The following is a 16,678-nucleotide window of genomic DNA, read 5'->3' as shown; positions in this document are numbered from 1 at the left end:
AGAAGAAGATAAAAATAGTATTGACGTAAGTTATATATCCACTGAAAATGATCCGAAACGTATGGAAGAATTTGTGTTTGTAACAATATATTTTATTGCACCATGTAATGTGCTTGGATCATTTAGCTCTTATATTCAATTTTATTGAATTTATAATTTAATTTAAATTTAAATAAATTTTATTAATTTCATTAATTTTAAATTATAATATTGGTAATTATTTAATACCAAAAATTAAAAATTAACATTTAATGAATTTCTTTGACATGTATTGTAAGAAAGATTCACCAAATGATTAATGAATTAATTAATACCAATTACGTTTATAGGTTTCTTGCAAAAAAAGGTAGTTGTTATAAAACTTATATCAATATTGTTTACATTTACAAGATCTAATACTTTGAATCTTCAGTGGACAATATAATGAGAATGGGAATGAAATTTGTTTTTTTTCATACTTATGTTTACTGTAATGTTAGTGCAAGCAAGACTAAATTTCTGGAAAGATTTAATCCCTCAAAAAGCAATAATCAATTATCTATTTCCTAAGGATCCCGGTATAGTAAGAGTAAGAAAGCCAGAAATTAAAACTGCAGTGAACAATGTAACTACAATGGATTTTGTAAGCATGATTCTCTTTTAATATCTTATTTTATTATAAAGGCACATTTGAAAAAATAAGAAATTTGAATTAAATAAGAAAGTTATATTAATGTATATCGAAAAATTAATTTTTATGGCAGATGAAAACAACTTTTGTTTCGACAGTGCAGATCAACTATATAAAATTTTGAATAGAATTTTCTTTTACAAATAAAACAATAATTTATTATTTTGCCTGATGAAAAAATTTTGCTGATATTATTCCACACTTTGGAACATTTTAACAAAATTGCTGAAAATTTGTTGAAATTTCACTGAAAGTTAATTTTTCAGTTAACATACTAAAAAATCGAAACTGAAACTGAATCGAAATTATTTTGAAATTTCTTTGAAATTTTTGTTAAAATTTTTCTGAAATTTTCCTAAAAATGAATTTTTTAGCTAAAAATCGCTAAAATTAGACTGAAATTTTTCTGAAATGCTAAAATGTTGAAAAGTGTTGCAAACGTGGATTAATTTCAATGAATTTTTTCCACCAGGATTGTGTAAAAAAGTATATTAAATAAAAATATATAAAATACTATAACATAATAATGAAATTATTAAAAAACGAATTTTTTTTTAATGCTTTGTATGTTTACTACAAAGATTGGTTTAGTAGAGAGATATGGTTACTCTGCTGAGGAGCATTACGTCACAACAGAAGATGGTTATATTTTGACGATTCATAGAATATCAGCAAGTCCTTTGTATAAAGGTCGACAGAAAAGAGGGATTATATTCTTTCAAAATGGTATCCTCGCTTCATCTGATTTCTGGGTGTTAACTGGTCCTGACAAAGACCTTGGTGAGTGACCCTCAATACATAATGCATTTAATATAATTTTGATTAATATATTGAAAGTTAAGTGTTCCTAGCAATCAAGAAGAGCATTTTGGACAAAGAGGAAATATACGTTGAACTAGTTTTGAATTGAATAAGAAAACTAGTTCAAAACTAATTCAATGTATATTTTCTTTTTCCCAAACTGCTTTTTTTGATTAGGAAATACTCAACTTTCAATGAATATTAATAAAAATCGCATTAAATGCTTCTTAAAAATTAAAACACAAAAGTTGATGATATCTACTGCAACAACTGTTCTCAAAAAAGAATGCAGTTTAAAATTCCGAAAATTTAAAATATACCGATAAAATTTTTGATATTTTAACTTCCCCTCAAAGGGGAAAATAGTGCCATACTGTGTATATCATAATTCACAACAAGAAGCTATCAATAAACATTATTTCGTGGCACTATTTTCGAAAAACGAGGAAAAAAAATGCAAATGTAGCGTGCGGAATTCGCATGTAGAATATGAAATCCGTGTATAGAATGCTGATATGGCATTCAGCGAATTCCGCATTCCGCATTCTATATCTGCCCAAGTCAAAATTTTGACTCTTGGTTAAACTTTAATTCTATTATATAATAGGAGCTAAAATATCAAGATAAGATCAATTACAATATAATGACATAGTTTATTGCTACTTTGATTATAATGGTGTCGCAAATTTTTCTTTTTATTGCTTTTAGTGTTAAAATAAATTGATTTACAATAGGAGTTAAGATAGCAAAATAGGTTTAATCATAACCTCTATTAAAACTTCATCTGTTACTTGGAATACATTACTATTTATAAATTCGGAAACGCCTGCGATTTTCTCACATTTCACGGAAATTTTCACGGAAAGTATATCGGTGAAGAAAAATCGTAGCGAAGATTTTAAAGATGCATTTTAAGAGGAAAAATAAAGTTTTAAACTGGAATTTGGATTTTGACTCTATGATATTTTCGAAATTACATAAAATTGAAATTTTAAAAAAATATTTTTTTTCAATATTTTTGTTGATCTTTGAAGCGCTCAATGTGGGTGAAATCAAACAAAATTTAATAAACAATATATTTAATAAACAATATATTTCAAATAGATTACCTAAGCTTTAAAATGCTTTCAGAAAAAAATTGCTGCAAAGATTTTTCACAAATTGACTTTTTTATTGTGTATAATTTTATTATTTGAAATCTTACTTTTTCTAAAATTTAAAGTTGTATATTCTTCCTCTTTAAAACGCATTTTTAAAAACTTTTCTATGATTTTTTTTCATCGAGATATTTAAGATTTTTGTGAAATATAAAAAAATTGTAATTATTCCCGAATATATAAACGATATAGTATAACGGGTTCTAGCCCAACTGTAGGCGACTGATGCAGTAACATTGCCTGAGCTTTTTCTAAGTTTCGTCCCCTCTATCACATTTCTTCAGGAATACATATGGAATAGTTCAAACATGAGAGATCAAAAATGCAAGCACCGATACGACAGCTGTGTTAGTGTAATAAAAGATTTTTTTAAAGACATTCGACAAATTAATATGATATGTTTCGCGATGACATCATGAATATAATTTTGATACATTGCGCCGTTGCCAAGTAGTATGCACAATGATATAAAATTTAAAGATCGAGATACATTGTGACGTTGTCAAATACTGCGCATAATGATACATGTCCCACTCGCTGTAGTCTTAAACTCATTGTCATAGTATTCGTGCTCTCTCTCTCCTACTCATTGTGGTTCTATACTTATCATAATATTCACTCTCTCTTCTTCCCGTTATATTCTCTCCTGTGTTCTCTTTTCTCCTTGCTCACAATTTTAAATAAATATGGTATTTGTTTTAGGATTTTTTAATGATATGATTTAGTAATGATTTTAATTTAGCAACTAATTAATATAATATAATAATATTTTTAGTAATATAAATAGCTGAGCTTAATTATCAAATCATTATAAATTATTATTTGAATAGGTATTGAAGACTTATTGTACTTATGTCGTACTATTGAACAGCTATCATATTATTAATTAATTCTAAATAATAGAGAAAGAAGATTCTTTTTCACTCGTGGCAAAAAGAAACAGGAATGTACAGGTTTCAAAGTTACGTAACAAGTAGATGATGTCATAGAAGGGAGCGAAAAAAATATTTTAGGATTGTGGAGGAAACCTAGAAAGAAATAGAAATTAGAATTATAATTTCTTATTGTACAATTTTTATTTTTATAACTTGATTAACTTATTCGAGAAAAAAATTGCGCGCTTTCTTATCATATAATTCTAAACCGCTGAATAGAAGCAGAGAAAAAGGAGAAAGTTTTTTAAAATAATTCAGTAATATATTTAAGTATCATATACATTTTTTTATAAAACATTTATTTATTTCTTACTTTAAATGTAACGCAATGTATACAATTTCATCTGAAGCGCACATTACTAATTCACACTCCATGATTGAAGTTTCATAAATCTTCACGCAATCTTTTAATGCATCACATTTATTGCTAATACAATTTTGGCGTATAGTCACACACAAATTATTGATATATATTCTCTCGCACGCAATTTTATTAAAAAGATATGGTATATTTATTTTATGGGCTTTTATGATTTTACAATAGGATGATACAAGTACAATTTTAATAATATTTTAATAGTATAAGTCGATCTCTCTCTCTCTCTCTCTCTCTCTCTCTCTTTCTCTTTCCAAACCGAACGCGCTTTCTTATTAAGTAATTTAATATCATGAAGATATATGAAGAAAGAATGATGAAGAGATTAGGGAAAAGATAAATTTTCAAAGAAATATATTTTTTAATATAGATTTATTTATCTAATATTTAATGCAGCATATACAATATAATTTAAACCATAGACTACTAGCACACATTCTATAATAGCATTTTTATCATAAATTTTGTGCAAAGTATTCGCAGCATCGCGTTTATTAGTAATACAACTTTGTTTTAAAAATAATACAAAATATTTGAATTGTTTACTAACACCATGCGCATATTGACTTAGTTTATAGCATGCATGACACATTGCTCGAGCTCAAATAAGAAGAGTGCGGTTGTTAGTTTCATGTACATGTATCATACAAGGACAATGTTATTTTTTCCGTACCACATAGTTTAATAAATTCTACATTCAAATCTTGAATCGGTGGTGATGATGATGGGACAGCATTAATCGTTCAATATAATGCACTATCAATGACGCCACGTAGTATGAGGCATTATGCGATTGCCTTGATTGTCGCTGATTGCAATTTACATGAGATGTCTCACGACGATTCTGATGTCCAAGAATTTATATGCTGTCAATATCAATGCATTTCATTTTTTCCAGATATGAGGTATGTAACGAGATTTTGAAAATGTATGGGAAAACGTATGAGAAGATGCGATATAAAAAATAGAAAACATGTACCATAAATAGATTTTAGAAAAATACATAACGTATAAAATGTATAATCAAAATTTTATAAAAATTGAATAAATTTACTCGCATGCTTCATTCTGTTGAATTGGAACGTAAGAGTTCATGAGACGTTTTCAAGGGTGTATACTCTAATAAAAGCAATCTCTATATAGTAGGAGTGGTTCACAGAGCGACTGATGTAATAAGACTTATGTATCATAAGTCTTTTTTTTTAAATAGTGATTCTCACCACAAATTTTCAGTAATGTCGCCAAGTCTCACTAATTAGCGCTAATTAGCGCTCACCATTTCACGTTATTCAGCAACATATCCAAATTATCATTGAAAATTATTATTTTCACATCAAGAGTTATTTCAATTTCGCTTCTGTGTGCGATTTTACTTTAATATAGATATCATAATTACATTTTATGACATTGAAGTAATATATGCTCCACAAAGTCTATGTGCATTGAGAAAAAAAATGGTTGGAATAACCATAATATAATTATAATTTATATTATATAGTCACTTTTTGAGACAACCATAAATTTATAATTGTTTTGATCATATAAATTATAGTAACCTAAATTTAATTATGATCATAAAACATTAAATTATGATCATAACGACCATAATATCTATTCATTCAATCACATTGTATAGTTATCTTATACATAAATTGTATTTGCATATAGTAAATTATACTATAAAATGTTGTAACAACAAACACAATTAAAAATATAATTAAAAGTAAAAAGTAGAAAGTACAAGTAGAATCTATTACTACCAAGATTTGGAAATTGGTAGCAAAATTAGATGATTATTACGAAATCATATGACAAATAAAATTGTGACAAACCAAATTGTTAATTCTTTTAAACGAAATAATTTGGAAATTGTGACCAAACAATCCCTTTTATGTAATAAAATGTATATAATTATATCTTAACGAAAAAAATAATTTTTATTATTATTACTTTTTATTTTTCCATTTCAATTCATTATTTATTGTTTTGCATACCTATCTTATTAATTGCAATTAATTAATAAAAAACGCATCGCATTGTCGGTAAGATTTGAACCTACGATCACTAGAACGGTAGCCTAATACGCTGTGCTAATCGTACGCTGAGCTAATCGTACGCTTGTGATCGAGACATTGCCAACATTACTTATATTTCCTACCGTAACCATTCTTAATTTCATGCCTTTGCTGCTAGTTTAATATTATTAATATTTGAGGAGATTACATGGAAACGAAATACGCTATTAATACGATATTTATTAACATAGTTAACATAGTTATTAGGAAATGATAATGACAAAGTGATTGTTTTCAGTCTCGAGAGATCGTCCGACCGTGGCGGGCGTGTTTCGTCTCGCTGCGATCTGAGTGTTGTGTGTTTTATTTTTGAGCATGTGACTTGCTTTGACTGTGATATAATTCTTATTCCTGGTATTTTTTTTTTAAGAAAAATGTTAAATTATTATTCATGTAAATATGGTCAAATATACTTTTGCTACATGGAAAAAAATATTTGGTTGAATTAATTGGAATTGTGGTGGAAAATGAACGAGCCAGAATTTTATAATAGTTTACTAGATTTCTAGTTTAATTTAGATTAATAGAAAGTTAGATTCTGGTTATTTCAAACAGAATTCTGGTAGATTAGGAATTGGTTATTACAACCAGAATTCTGATAGATTTAACCAGAAATCTAATAAACTTAATTAAATTTCTAGATTGTTCATTTTCCATAATTTCAGTTCGGTTAATTCAATCAAATCTGTTTTTTCCGTGTGTAGTATTGCCAAACATTTAATGCAAATAATTACTTTTACAATTATTTTCTTTTTATAATACGTATAGTAAATTTGACTAATTAAATTTAGTAGTTAGATTAGAAAGATAAAAATTTATAGTAGTTAGAAGTACAATTAAATGTGCTATTAATATACACACTATTTGAAAATGACTGCAGATTTTTCCATTTTTTTAAATATATTTTTTAGTTATATAGTATTATAACATGTAAATAGTAAACAAATGATAAAAAAATGGTTATATTCATTATAATAATATAATAGTCATTATGATTGCAATTATTACATAAAAATGGTTATTTCATTTATCATTACATATTTTCATATTTTACTATATATTTGAAATTATCACAATTTATTTATAGTACAATTTTTGTACGGGTTGATAGAACTATACATATAAACTTATTGTTACTAACATTATGGCAATAATAACTATAAAAATGATGCTTCTAACCATAATTATTTTACCATGCAATTATAAATACGATATATTCTCTGAGTGTGTGAGTTTCGCTGTATGTTCCATCAGTAACATCATGAATCGTATAATGACATGTAATAAGATTTAAATTTATGCAATTATCAAACTCCGAATCACACACATTGATATGTTTACATATCTGTTATGTCTTATGCTTGGTATTACTGCGAGTAAGCACGTTTTGAAATCCAAGTTCTTTATACTGCGACTGAAATGCATCATCGACGAACACTATTGTTTATTAATTTCACACAGCATAATGAAAACGTATAATTCTTGTATAACGTTTAAAGTATAACATCTACAGATGTTTTTTGCGATGACTGCGATGACTGCTTAGAGCTCTCTTTCGTTCATGAGTTTCCTATTTCATTATTTTTATATATCATTTATTTTTATTTTTTCATTTTTTTATTCATTTATTTTTCCTTTCGGATGTATTCAATGTGGAATTCTATTTATCTTTATAAATATGCGAGTTAATTTTCAGTTAATTCATCAAGTCTATATTAAATTATGCAATGACACATATATAAGAATGCACTTTGACAATATCGAATCTTTTTTTATATCTAAGGGATCAGCATCAGCGACAATAAAATCTGTCTGTTCCCATTCTCTTTTCAAAAATGAGTTTAAGCAGTGTATTATTCAATGTGAAATTTTATGTATCGTTACAGATATAGTGTTAGTTTTTCATTGTTGGCCAACTGATCCCTTAGATAAAAATAAATAGGGGAAACCGCAGATAGTAGACTCATTTTTCAAATTTTTACAGACGAAATTAAGAGACTTATCGAAAAAATGAACTCTACACAAGATACTATATACATTTGACTACCTAATAATATTTTAATAATAAAAGAAAACTGATAATTAATATGAACAAAATTGCATTTTTCTAATAAAATTCCATCTGATTAAATTAGCCTCGGGGCCGGGATAAAATGACTAATAGTAAGAGGTAATTTGATTAACACTATTAAAATAAAGGTTAATGTATATTTAATCTATCTACATATCAACAAAGCTTTTATAAAAATGTATTTTAAACATAAACATGTTCATAAAACTTTTATAAAAATGCATTTTAAACACAAACATATTTATAAAATAAAAAAAATATAACTTTTTATCTTGTTATTAGATAAATAACAATTTATCTAAACCGAATTGTTATCCGAATTACAGTTATAACAAACATAATACGATAAGGTACTCTTTATTTAGAATGTGTCTATACATGTTCACAAAATTACCTTCCTTTTAATTTTAATTATCCATCCTTTTAATTACTCTTAATGTTTTCACATTATTATTAATGCTACTTCTATTATACTTAAAAGTAATTTTAAAAAAGAAAGAAAGATATATGAACATATATATATGAACATATATATAGACATATTTCATATACAATTATGTTTATGAATATTTATACATGTTTATATATAAATGATCATAAACGTATAGTATAATTTATTATATTATGTATGTTTATACATATTTATACATATTTATGCATGAAAAATTTTTTATACATGTAATTTAACTATTATTGCATATTTTTATTATTAAAATTCATTAAAACTATAAAAATTATTGCATTATGCATTTAAAATAAAAGAGAATACTTTCTAAATTCTTTTAAGTGAAATTTCAAAGAGAGTTAAAATACAACTTTATATGGAGCAGAGTGAGATCGTCCTGGTAAAAAAAATTGATAAAAATGCAATTGAGAACGATAGGATTTTTTTCCAATTTGTTTTTCTGTAAGTTTATATCATTTTCTATTGTTGATCTCGCGAGAGCATCACGATTGATATAAATCCTAGCATATTTTATCGGATTATAAAATTTGTACAAAATTCCTATAAGATCTGATTCAAATTAGTGAATTTACAAATCATATTCAAAATGATAGGATTTTTCTATTGTTCTTTGTCAATGTCTTTACTAACGTAGCGAATGACAAGTTTTCTAATTTAATAAACTTTAACGATTAATATTTCAATTCGAAAGGCAGAATAATTTCTTCTTTTTGCTAAATTCGTTTATTTCGAGCAAAAATACATCGAATGAGTCTAGTTTTATCGAGATTGGACGAGAGACTCAAACTTGTAACATTAACCACTGAAGTAAATCTCTTTAGAGGAATAAAATATTACTATTCTTTTTCAAGAAGTAAAACATTTTCACTATTTTTCAAAATTGACTGTATTTTCATTCTTTTATAGTGAGATTTCATTCTAAGAAATTTAAGAGTAAGTACTATCAAAGTCGTCTCTAAATTAGTCATATAGTCCCGTGTTGTAAGTTAGCCATCCTCATCCTTTTTTTGAAAATTAAAATTTTGACAATTGTTCCCAGTTGTTATGAGTTTTTTTTCTATATTGTTCCAAAGCGATATTATCTTATTCCAAATCGTTTTCCAATAAAATGTAAAAAACGATTTTGTTGCTAGCCTCCATTTTTTAAAAAATTAAATAATTTCTTCTCGCTATAGATTGTTCTAATTGTTCTAAACATTGTTCCAAAAGGACAATTTCCGTATGATGAACGGAAATAGCAGAAAACAAAAAAACATTTTCTTATCCAGCACATCTTTTTTTAATAATCGAACAATTCATTATCTCCACAGATTGTTCTAATTATTCCAAACATTGTTCCAAAAGGACAATTCTGTAAGTCGAATGGAAATCGAGAAAAATAAAAAAAACATTTTTCAACAAACGAACGCTCCGACCAAGAGTAAAAGTAAACTCTTCTTATTCCAGCGCAAGATTTTACATTATTAGTTGTTCTAGTTCTGCGAAACATAGTTTTGTGAAACATAGTTTGCATTATGAATCATACATCGATACTAGTTCTTCCAAAAATAAAAAAAAATCGATTTTTTAGCATCCACCATCAAGAGTAAACGGGTGCTTCCTTTCGCGATCCAGTTGAGAACTTTTTGTTCTGAGCTGTTCTAAGCCTACGATATACTGTTCTCGAGTATGAATTTTCTATCGCTATCGGTTCTTTCAAAAATTGAAAAAAATTGATTTTTTAACTGCTACCATTTTCTTTTATCTTTTAGTCTAGAACTTTCTGTTCTGAGTTGTCTTAAATCCACGAAACACAATTCTGTGTAATATAAATCTTCTATCGCTACCGGTTTTTTAAAAATTCAAAAAATGCGATTTCTTTTAATACACTGGTAGCTTAATAGAATTATCCGCTGTACAATAAACCTCTCGAATCCGTTATTTTATCACTCACTCTCATTTATCAATGCTTTGTAAGTTGAATGAATACAGAATAAAGTATGAATTTAAAAAGTAGAATGCTTTGTACATATTTAAACGGATGGTCTTTGTAACTACGCTATTGAGAAACGATAATCTATACGATCTGAGCTGTATCCGAGTACTTGAATAATTCGATTTGCATTATATGTACATAACCGATTCTACACGCCGAAATAAATTTTCAATTTTAAAATGCATTCATAAATAGAACTAATCTAATAACATCAAACTATGTTCATCAAATTATGTTTATAAACATTAACATTAAATTGTCGTTTATAATATTATAATAATATTATATAATATTATTACTACTAGTCATGTTGGAGGGATAAACAATCTTAATCTGCATGATTTATTTCGAAAAATGTAAGCTCAGACTGGACTTGGATATGGATCTATTGAGTTTCGTTCGAGTTTTCCTAATTTGACCACTGGGATTGCGGTAATACTTGTCGCAGTAGCTAGTTTATGTAAGAAATTGTTTGTGCATTGATTGCACGCACGAAAAATAAGCAGTATCTTTAAAATCTTAATATATTAGGTGTACTTTGCTTCCGCCGTTTTTTTTCCGAAATTCGAGACTTTATTGTAAAAAACTGGTTATACATTTATGATTCAAAGTATTGTCCATCGCTGGCCACTACTTTCTCCCATCTTTCGGGTAGCGTACGAATCCCGCGTCGAAAAAACTGGTCATCTTTTGAGGCTATTCACGAATCGCTCCAATTTTTTACTTCTTTATAAGACCGGAAGTGCTGGTCAGCCAGGCCGTGTGCCATCGAAACAAGTGATAATCAGAGGGAGCAACGTCTGGAGAATACGGCGGGTGGGGTAGGACTTCCCATTTCAACGTTTCCAAGTATGTCTTGACCACTTTCGCAACATGCGGTCGAGCATTGTCATGCTGCAAAATCACTTTATCGTGGCTCTCGTTGTATTGCGGCCGTTTGTCTTTCAATGCTCGGCTCAAACGCATCAATTGCGTTCGATACCGATCGCCTGTGATTGTTTCAGTCGCGTTTTAACAGTTCATAATACACTACGCCGCTGGTCCCATCAAATACAGAGCATGACCTTGGACATCAAAATCACCGTTTTTGAAGCGTTGAAACCACTCACGACACGTTCTTTCACTAATAGCGGCCTCACCATAAGTATTTGAGAGCATTCGATGAGCCTCAGCCGCAGATTTCTTCATATTGAAAAAATTAAACCCTCCTGCAAATGACGACAATTTGGCTCGTAAACTGACATTTTCAATCGAGAATAACTTTATGATGCAGACACAAATCGACTAATGTTTCTATGGGGTTATGTTGATAGATGCCCAAGTTTATTGTATGACGTCTATGATCTATTTATTTCGACCACCACTTACCGTTAAAGCCATCTATAGGAAAACGGAAAGTTGTACACCTAATATACCTAGCGCAACATAATTTTTATTAATATTAAACATATCTCAACGTGTGCAGACGGTATATAAATTTAATAACGCTGTACATTCAGTCTTTTTCTAGTAAAGCAAAATCAGCCAGAAATTAACAGACCAGTATTATCATTAATATCAAGTATTAATACGCATTATGACACGAAAAAGCAAGTTTTATTACGTAATGAAATCAGAGGAGTTTCTAATACAGATAAAATTGCTGATCGAGGAATTGAGATCAGTCGCAATGTAGACCAATCGAATTTATTATTATTGACAGATATTAATCTAAGAGATACATGTCAAATAGCGAGAAACTTTATTCGGATAAGAATACAATGATTATCTGGGTTCATATATTCTTCGATAGTTGCGTTAATGAATCGCGTAATGCTATTGAGGATGTAGATATAAATCCATATTATTGTCCAGCAAATGGGACAAAAAATTAAGTATTTTCCATTATAGTCTGGAGTAATGATATCAAAATTTGGATTTGGCAAAGTAAATGCAAGTTCATCTGCAGTTGAATTTGAACTTAATATAGGAATAAAGAATGGACTTGTTCCGATTTGTCTTATTACCTACAGTGTGATATCCGCCACGCGCGATTTGTAAACAACCGAAAGACAAAACACGTATAGGATCTCATAGCGCTCAAAAGTGTTTTGTTTCTTGGAAGCGAATTAAAGATATCTCAGTGGCTATTATAGAACATAATATATCATATAATATACTCGTATTCTGTATTCATTCAACAAAGCATTGATAAATGAGATAGTGAGTGATAAAATAATGGATACGAGAGGTTTATTGTACAGCGGATGATTCTATTAAGTTACCAGTGTATTAAAAAAAATCGCATTTTTGAATTTTCAAAAAATAATGATAGGAGATTCATATTACACAGAATTGTGTTTCGTAGATTTAAGACAACTCAGAACAGAAAGTTCTAGACTAAAAGATAAAAGAAAATGGTAGCAGTTAAAAAATCAATTTTTTTCAATTTTTGAAAGAACCGATAGCGATAGAAAATTCATACTCGAGAACAGTATATCGTAGGCTTAGAACAGCTCAGAACAAAAAGTTCTCAACTGGATCGCGAAAGGAAGCACCCGTTTACTCTTGATGGTGGATGCTAAAAAATCGATTTTTTTTTATTTTTGGAAGAACTAGTATCGATGTATGATTCATAATGCAAACTATGTTTCACAAAACTATGTTTCGCAGAACTAGAACAACTAATAATGTAAAATCTTGCGCTGGAATAAGAAGAGTTTACTTTTACTCTTGGTCGGAGCGTTCGTTTGTTGAAAAATGTTTTTTTTATTTTTCTCGATTTCCATTCGACTTACAGAATTGTCCTTTTGGAACAATGTTTGGAACAACTAGAACAATCTATAGCGAGAAGAAATTGTTTAATTTTTCAAAAAAGGGGAGCTAGCAAAAAAATTGTTTTTTACACTTTGGAAAACGATTTTTGGAAGAAGATAATATCGCTTTGGAACAAACTCATAACAAACTTAGAACAACCTGCAACAATTGTCAAAATTTTGATTTTCAAAAAAAGGGTGGCTAACTTCACACACATCCGTGTTGTGGTTATCTTATTAGCCTATTTATTCCTATCCATTCATTTTTTAAAAACATTAATATTATACGATAATAAGGACAAATAAACAAAAAAACTGTTAGACTTTATTAAGTACGAATTACATTTACTATCTAAATGAAAATCAAATATTTCAGATAATTATATACGGTTGTAGAACAAAAACTTTAAGAATAAAAATATTCACTCATGTGTACGATTTTTAAAATTGTAGCGTAATTTCTAATACAGACACCTCGTGATCTCACAGCAGATTGAGCAATCGTCGCTGTCGTGTTCAGACACGTTTACGCGCGTTTTGTTTATAACGTAGCCTCAATTATTCTACTTTCCTCTATAGTTTACTGATCCCCTACTTTATTTCTTTAAACGTTTGCATGATCTATGTTCATTGCTGCAATATCAAATTATTGCTTAATAATAACAATCTTTATTGTTATAATAGGATCAATTAAATAGTTGCAATATGATTCTGTCTCATTATTGTGATCAATCATAAACTTTCTACTGATACAACGGTAAATTCATGATATTAGCTATACCGTTTCTAAATATATTTCATACAATTATACATTATTAATTTAGTCGCTTTTTTATTCTTTTCATTTTTTATTTTACATGTATCTTATAAAATTTAATTACAGGAAATATTAATTTTATTTATAAAAGATTTTTGTTCTTGATTTGACATGCTTATAAATAATCTTTACCAAGAATATATGCATGCATATGTGTATGCTATAAAAGTTTTTATAATTAGATAAATAAATTTTAATTCCATCAATTAAGTAAATGAAATCCTATAATCGATCAAAGTTAATTCTATTATCTAAATATTTCATTTATATGAATTTATACAAATACAGTTAGACAATTCCATAAACTATGCAATAATGTCCTCTCCAATCTTGAAACGCAGCTAATGGCTAAAACTATAATAGTATTAATAGTATTATAAAATATTCTTGAGACTTCTAAGTCCTTTCTATATAAAGATTATGCGTTTCGCGAGTTTCTTCTGTGTCCAGATCCATTTTTGGAATGTCAACGTTTCGTGAACCTTGTACTTCACTTCATCAAGGCGAGGAGCAGCCTGATACTGAGCTATTTCTGTGTACTAAGTATCAGGCTGCTGGATACGGAAGAAATCCGCGAAACGCATAATCTTTATATAGTATTATAGAATGTTATATTATATAATTGTGTTCATGTCTCCTAGAAAAACAATATTCATCAGTTGTTGGTTTTCAATATTTAAAGTGCAAACTATTCACATTCTATAATAGAAGCTTTATCATAAATTTTTGTGAAAAGTACACTTACAACATTAAATTTATTGATAATATAACTTTGATGTAAAAAATTATTTAATTTTTTCACTCATACAGTTTACATATTGACACAGTTCAAAGTATACTCCACGCAATGTTTCAGTTCGAATATAAAAAATACAATTGATGGCTTCATGTACATACATCATTCATGTACATACATACATGTATCAAATTACGACAATTTTGCAATGCGCGTGTTATATATAACAAGTTCTATAATCAAAAAGATTTTAATGATCCAGGTAAAAAAATTGGGTCAAATGAACAAAATGACACATAATCATTGTCGGATTCATATTGGGTTGTCCGGAAAATTCGCCGATTTTGAAAGAAAATTGAAACGCAAAAGATTTAAATTTTAGTATACATTTATTAAATTATGTAGATGCCATTCTATTCTACAATCTTTCTCCATCTTTCAGGCAACTTGAAAATTCCATCCTTCCAGAATCTCTCAGGTTTTTCAGCGAAAAACTTTTCTAAGTGATTTTTTTACCTAACCAAAGAGTTGAAGCTTTTTCCATTAAGGGAATTTTGTAATGATCGAAATAGGTGGAAATCAGAGGGCGCAAGGTCTGGTAAATATGGTGAATAGGGTAGAACATCCCAATCGAGCTCCAACAACTTTTGTCGAGTTATCAAAAACACATAAAGCCGCGCATTGTCCTGATGAAATACGACGCCCTTCCGATTCGCTATTTCTGATTGTTTTTGTTCAATTGCTGTCAATTCATCTAATTGGGAACAATACTTCTCTGAATTTATCGTCTCGTTGTTTAATAAAAGCTCATAATACAGGATTTCTTTCCAATCCCATCAGACATAGAGCATGACCTTCTTTGGATGAAGACCGGTTTTTGGAGTGGCTAAAGATGATTCATTCCGCTTTCCCCAAGATCTTTTTCGCTCAACATTATTGTAAATAATCTATTTTTCATTTCCCGTCACTACTTGCTTCAAAAATGGTGTCTCCTCGTTGCGTTTATAGAGCGAGTCGCAAATGGAATGCGATCCATCAGATTTTTCTCCGTTAAATCGTGGGGGAACATACATCAAAACGATTTATGTAGTCAAGCTTCACAAAATGCTCGTGAATTTTGACATATTCAACATTTTTGCTAATTTACGTATCATGTAGCATGGGTTATTCTCGATCAGTGTTTTAATCTGATCTTCATCTGTGGTGAAGGGCGTTCTTGATCTTCAAGGTTGAAATCATCAGTTTTAAACCTAGCAAACCACTTCCGCACAGTTCTTTCAGCTATAGCACCTTCGCCATAAACAGTGCATATCTTGTTTGCCGCTTGTGTGGCATTTTTGCCTTTCCGATAAAAGAAAAGCCTTAAATGCCTAAAATGCACTTTGTTTTCTTCCATATTCAAAGGCATATAAAACTGACAAAAACGCAACCAAATTTTTTCCAAGTATGCCTGAAGTAGCGTCTTTTACGATATGTACGCATATCATTTCAATCGTTTTCAATCGTTTTGATATATTCAGACCTGTCCTTACGCCACCTACCAAAAATCGGCACGAACTTTCCGGACAACCCAATATTTTACAATATTTTGTAATATCATAATTTGTCTATATTTGTATTGAAAATGACCCGATTAAGGTCCAAATGTTTGTAATGGATGTTTGTAATTGCTCAATATTATTATTAGTATTAATTATTTAACTTTTAAATGATAATATTAAAAAAATTCATCAAGTTAATCAAACTATAAAAATAAAAATTGAATAATAAGAAATTATAATTCTCTCTCTCTCTCTCTCTCTCT

The 16,678-nt window shown here is 28.7% G+C and overlaps 1 protein-coding gene across 1 annotated transcript in view; it reads left to right on the top strand.

Annotated features, from left to right (window-relative positions):
• The first annotated feature begins 423 nt into the window (after positions 1 to 423).
• LOC108684201 (lipase 3-like) overlaps positions 424 to 16,678 on the top strand; it is a 53,599-nt gene continuing 37,344 nt past the window's right edge. Inside the window, 3 exon segments of the mRNA XM_018188396.1 lie at positions 424 to 447; positions 449 to 622; positions 1,252 to 1,450. Coding sequence (XP_018043885.1) covers positions 424 to 447; positions 449 to 622; positions 1,252 to 1,450 — 397 coding nt within the window.

The sequence above is a fragment of the Atta colombica genome, unplaced genomic scaffold (genome assembly GCF_001594045.1).
Source record: "Atta colombica isolate Treedump-2 unplaced genomic scaffold, Acol1.0 scaffold10, whole genome shotgun sequence".
In the NCBI taxonomy this organism is placed as follows: Eukaryota; Metazoa; Arthropoda; class Insecta; order Hymenoptera; family Formicidae; genus Atta; species Atta colombica.
This window is presented reverse-complemented; position numbering and strand designations above follow the sequence as displayed.